The following is a 5,389-nucleotide window of genomic DNA, read 5'->3' on the forward strand; positions in this document are numbered from 1 at the left end:
TTTGTTAGCTCGGGGCGTGCTCACACGGCGCCAGGCTGGACTTAGACCCTGGCACCTTTCACAGCAACTTTCTTAACCCTAACTATATCTGCAACTTCTCTCCTGGCTGCAACTTGAGCACAAGTCTCCCCCTTGTGGCAATCACCTCAGTGTGTCAAATTTTCTTTAAAACCCTGTTTGGGTATTTATTACAGGTGAGATTTTAACATGGGTCTCCTGTCTCAGAGGTATGGACACCACTACAACTTGCCACAAGCGCCCCTATACTTCAGTACGTGAAATAATTCTCCCTAAAAATCCTGTTCGAAGATGTTATAACACACCTCAGGAGCAGGTTGGATTTGAACCTGGGTCCCCTTTCTCAGAGATGGGGACACCACCACAGTGCCACAGACATCCCTATCCTTCAGTAGGTGGAATATGTTTCCTAAAAACAATCTGTTAGGGAATGTTATTACACACCTCTGGAGCAAGTGGGATGTTTCTTTGCACAGAGATAGGGGTACTACCATTGTGCTACACTTCTGTATTTCATACAAATTATCTCCACGCATGTGCATGCCACTCACCTACATTATCTTATGATCCACATCTTTTTTGTGCAATTTTTAATGCTTATTCATTCATGGAAATTGAGGCATCGCAGGCAGGAGCAACATTTATGAACTAAATGGTTTGTTAGGCCACTTTAAAAATGAGTGACCAAAACAGAAGATGCTGGAAAATCTCAGCAGGTCTGGCAGCATCCGTGAAGGAACAAACAGAATTAACGTTTCAGGTCACTGCACCCGAAATGTTAACCTTTTTTTTTTCCTTCACAGATGCTGCCAGACCTGCTGGGCTTTACCAGCAACTTTGTTTTTGTTCCTGATTTACAGCATCCACAGTTCTTTCGGGTTTTTTTTTTAAAAGAGAGTGACATTGTTGTGGGTCTGGAGTCACATATTGGTGGATTGCCTTCCCTAAACGGTCTTAGTCATTCATAGAGTTTTGATTTTAAACAATAATTTAATATTTAGGACTCACCATCACTGAGACTAGTTTCACATGCCAGATATATGGTGCAGATATCAACCCATTCCCCCAGAGCATTGGTCTGTCCAGTTACATTACCAGAACACCAACATCTCTTCAATACTGAATGCCTCGTGCAGTGTATGTATTTTTATAATGATAGATCAGAACCACTTCTGGTCATCCTATTTTAGGAAGGATATTATTAAGCTGGAAGAGGCTTCAGTAAAGTTTTACCAGAATGTTGCTGGGAATAGAGGGTTTGAGTTATAAAGAGAGGCTAGATAGGCTGGAAATTTTTTCACTGGAGAGTAGAATTTTGAGAGGTAACCTTGTAGAGGTTCATAAAATTATGAGGGCTATAGATAAGGTGAATGGCAGGTGTCTTTTTCCCATGGTGGGAGATTGCAAGACTATGGGGCATATTTTTAAGATGAGAACAGAAAGATTTAAAAAAGACACAGGGGGCAACTTTTTTACACAGAGTGTAGTTCGTGTGTGGAATGAGGAAGTGGTGGATGTGGGTACAGTTACAATGTTTAAAAGACATTTGGATAAGTACATGAATAAGAAATGTTTGGAGGGATATGGCATAATACAGCCAGGCAGGACTAGATTAGTTTTGGATTGTGGTCAGCATGGACTGGTTGGACAGAAGGGTCTGTTTCCATGCTGTATGACTCTATGACATTTTTTTACTATTAATTCAAAGAAGTCTTGTTTAAAATGAAAACTTCTACAGCAAAAAAAATTACTAATTGTCTTGCAAAATCCAATGTGAAACCACTGGAATGTTGAACATGTAAATTTTCGCAGAAATTTCAGCAGGGAGAGCTATAAAGAGATAACAGAGGGGGTAGTGCTGACATCTCTCCTGTCCAGACACAAAGCTACCTCTTGCAGACATGGCTGCTTTACCCAACATATATACACAGGATCGGGGAGTAGGGTGTTAAAAAAGTAGTGTCAGCTCTACTGGAGTGGACTAGTGAGACTGCATGTCCTCGTGTGTACCAGTCTGGGATTGAGTGTTAGTATGCTGTGAAGGCCGCAGGCAAAGAACTATCCGTTAGTCACCCTGTATTGCAGGTAAAGAACTTCCTTCAGTCTGGGTGCTACAAACAATTAAAAAGAAATCAGGACAAAGGAACTTCAATCAGTCTAGAAAACCCAGAGCCTTGAAATAAACTGTTCAACTCCCAGTGTCCAGGCTACCATTAAACTCCACACTCAACAATCTGCTCTTCATGAACAATTCTGAGACTGATGTGTTTATCTGTGTTTCTTTTTAATTTTGATTTTTTTGGATTCATTTCTTAAATTCCAATCAGAATGTACTTGTGTTCTGTAACTAATTCTTCCACTTTTAGACCCAAGTTGACAGAAAGCACAAACTATGTTTCTGGACTTAACAAGAATGTTTATTACAAATTAATCAATTCAAGCTAAACAGAAACAATTATAAATCATTGACATATAACTCTACAATTTAAAACTCAACTCAAATAGCATACAGATAGAGAGACAAACAGGGACAAGTATGTGTCTGATAGATGGAAGGAAAGACTCGGAAGGCAGTTCAAGGGTCACGGTTCTCAGAATTTGACTCAGGATATGCCTTCTCCAGATACTTCCACCTGCTTGTAGAAGGTACAGGGTGGCTGGTTATCACTTACCATTTTGTCACCTGAAGAAGGAGCAGCGCTTCAAAAGCTTATCATTTCAAATAAATGTGTTGGACTATAACCTAGTGTCCTGTGATCTCTGACCTTGTCCACCCCAGGCCAACAACGACACCTCCACATCATTCCTGGCTAAGGGCCACAACTCAAAGCAAATATTGAGGCAAAATCAAACTATCTTCCATTAGGGTTAAGCCTTTTTTAACCACGGCTGAGAAAGGAAACATTCCTTCTCTGGCAGAGATCCGATGGCTTCTCCCAAAGTATTCACCCCGCCACCAACACCCTCAAGCAAGTAGTTGTGGGCAGGTAGGAGGCATGTGCCATTGATAAATTGGTCACCATTCCATAGACCCATCAGCTACCCGTTGCTGGCCAAATTGTCATTTGTACACAGCCCCCTGGCTCCAACTCATCTGTAAACAGATCCCTACTACTGCATGAACCAGCACCTCTGTAGACAGTACTCACAATGAGTATTTGGTCACTTGCTTTTTAAAAAGTACAACAATCCTTTAACAACGCATGCTTTTGAAACAGTTTTTTCTCCCCCACTTCAGCCCAGAATAAATAAAATGCAGACAAATAAGAACTGACCGTCTTTACAGTTGTGACTCAACTCTACTTTGCGATTTAGCCATGTAAATTTTACACCTCCTTCACCTTATAATTCAGTGATGCCCTTTGGGACAATTTCATGCTTTCAAGGTGCTATATAAATGCAACTAATTGTTGCCCGTTCTCACAGTAAAAAGAATGTCAAGTAAGCTGCCAGAGTCTCTACCACACATTCTTTGCACCAGGATTACAGCACTCAACAGCTCCTCACACAGAACATCATAGCATCTGTGTCCATCATCAGACAAGGCCGGGGGACTGAAAGAGAAAAGAGCAGAAACAAAAGTTTTTTTTAAAAAGAGGCAAGAATAACAGAGATCAAAGCATAATAACAGAAAAATATGAACTTGAAGACGAAATGGGCAGGGAAGGCAGGAAAACATGAGATAGTGTGATAGTATTGATTGGGAAAGGCTTTGCAGTGTTGGAAAGGGGGACCTCTGTGAGGGAGCAAGGGCAATATCCATTTGGTTAGTATTGAGAAGCAAGTCTGGTTTCAGGGTGGCATGGTGGCTCAGTGGTCAGCACTGCTGCCTCACAGTGCCAGGGATCCAGTTTAGATTCCAGCCTTGAGCAACTGTGTGGAGTTTGCAAATTCTCCCTGTGTCTGTGTGGGTTTCCTCCGGGTGCTCCGGCTTCCTCCCACAGTCCAAAGATGTGCAGGCTCAATGGATTGGCCATGGGAAATGCAGGATTACAGGGATGAGGTAGGTTTGGGTGGGATGTTTTTCGAAGGGTTGGTGTGGGATTGATGGGCCAAACGGCCTGCTTCCACACTGTAGGGGTTCTGTGCATGATCACACTATTGGGGATAGTCTCCAAATAGCGTGAAAATGACAAAGGAGCAAATCTTCAGCGATATCACAGAGATGTACAAGAATTATAGAGTGGCGATATTGGAGGTCATGAAAAGTTATTCATTGACCAGTATGTTCTTGGTCCACCTGGGAAAGCAGCATTGCTTGTGTTCAATGGGCTGTCTGTACCTTTAACATCGTATGATTTTGATTCTGTGACTGGGCATGCACGCACATGTAAGACTGTCTGAAGTTGCCTGGTGAGTAACTCCATTGCATCAAACCCTTAACATCCAGATGGACAACAGAAGCTGCATTTGCTACCAACGTATGTATCACACAAAAAACCAAGCAACAATTAGAAGGATAATATGGTGCAGTGATAGTGCAACTAGCCTAGTAATCCAGTGTGCCAGGCTTGGGGACATCACACCTTCAAATCCCACTGTCATAGATTGTATAGGGAATCCCATTCAGCCCAGCGAGTCCACACCATCCATCTGAAGAGCATCCCACCCAGACCCAACCCCTTGTAACCTTGCATTTCCCCATTGCTAACACATCTAACCTATACATCCCTGGACACTATGATTAGCACGGCCAATCCACCTAACCTGCCCATCTTTGGCACAAAAACAGAAATTGCTGGAAATTGCTCAGCAGGTCTGGCAGCATCTGTGAAGAAAAAAATCAGAGTTAACGTTTCGGGATTAATGACACTTCCTCAGAACCAGTGCCCATCTTCGGACTGTGGGAGGAAACTAGGGCACCCGGAGGAAACCCACAAAGACACAGGGAGAATGTGCAAACTGCACCCATTTGCCCGAGGGTGGAATCAAATCCAGGTCCGTGCTGTGAGGCAGCAGTGCTAATCACCGAGCCACTGTGCCGCTCCCAATAATTTTTTTTTTAAATCAAAACATCTAGTCTAATGGTGACCATGTAATATTGTTGTAAAAAAAAAAATCCATCCAGTTCACTAACATGCACCAAGGAAGGAAATCCACTATTGTTGCCTTTTCTGGCCTACATGTGACTCCAGACTCACAGAAATGTGACTCTTCAATAGCCTTCTAAATGGCTTGGAAAACCAATCAATCAGCTCAAGGGCAATTACAGAAGGGCATTAAGTTCCAAACTCACCAATGATGCCTACATCCCATGGAAGAATTAAGGCACAAACAGGAATGAACTGCGTGGACCTGACAGGCTGTATAGTCCAGGGTGGGGTTTGCTGCCTGTAGTTTACCCAACACCTCTCTTCAGCCTTTTGATTTA

The 5,389-nt window shown here is 42.6% G+C and overlaps 1 protein-coding gene across 1 annotated transcript in view; it reads right to left on the bottom strand.

Moving 5' to 3' along the window:
- Positions 1-3,421: 3,421 nt before the first annotated feature.
- Positions 3,422-5,389, bottom strand: part of LOC109915952 (polyribonucleotide nucleotidyltransferase-like) — a 40,265-nt gene continuing 38,297 nt past the window's right edge. The window contains exon 5 of the mRNA XM_048606692.1: positions 3,422-3,572. Within this exon, the coding sequence (XP_048462649.1) occupies positions 3,422-3,572 (151 nt within the window). The remainder of the gene's footprint in view (positions 3,573-5,389) is intronic.

This window comes from Rhincodon typus, chromosome 16 (genome assembly GCF_021869965.1).
Source record: "Rhincodon typus isolate 14 chromosome 16, sRhiTyp1.1, whole genome shotgun sequence".
Taxonomy (NCBI): domain Eukaryota; kingdom Metazoa; phylum Chordata; class Chondrichthyes; order Orectolobiformes; family Rhincodontidae; genus Rhincodon; species Rhincodon typus.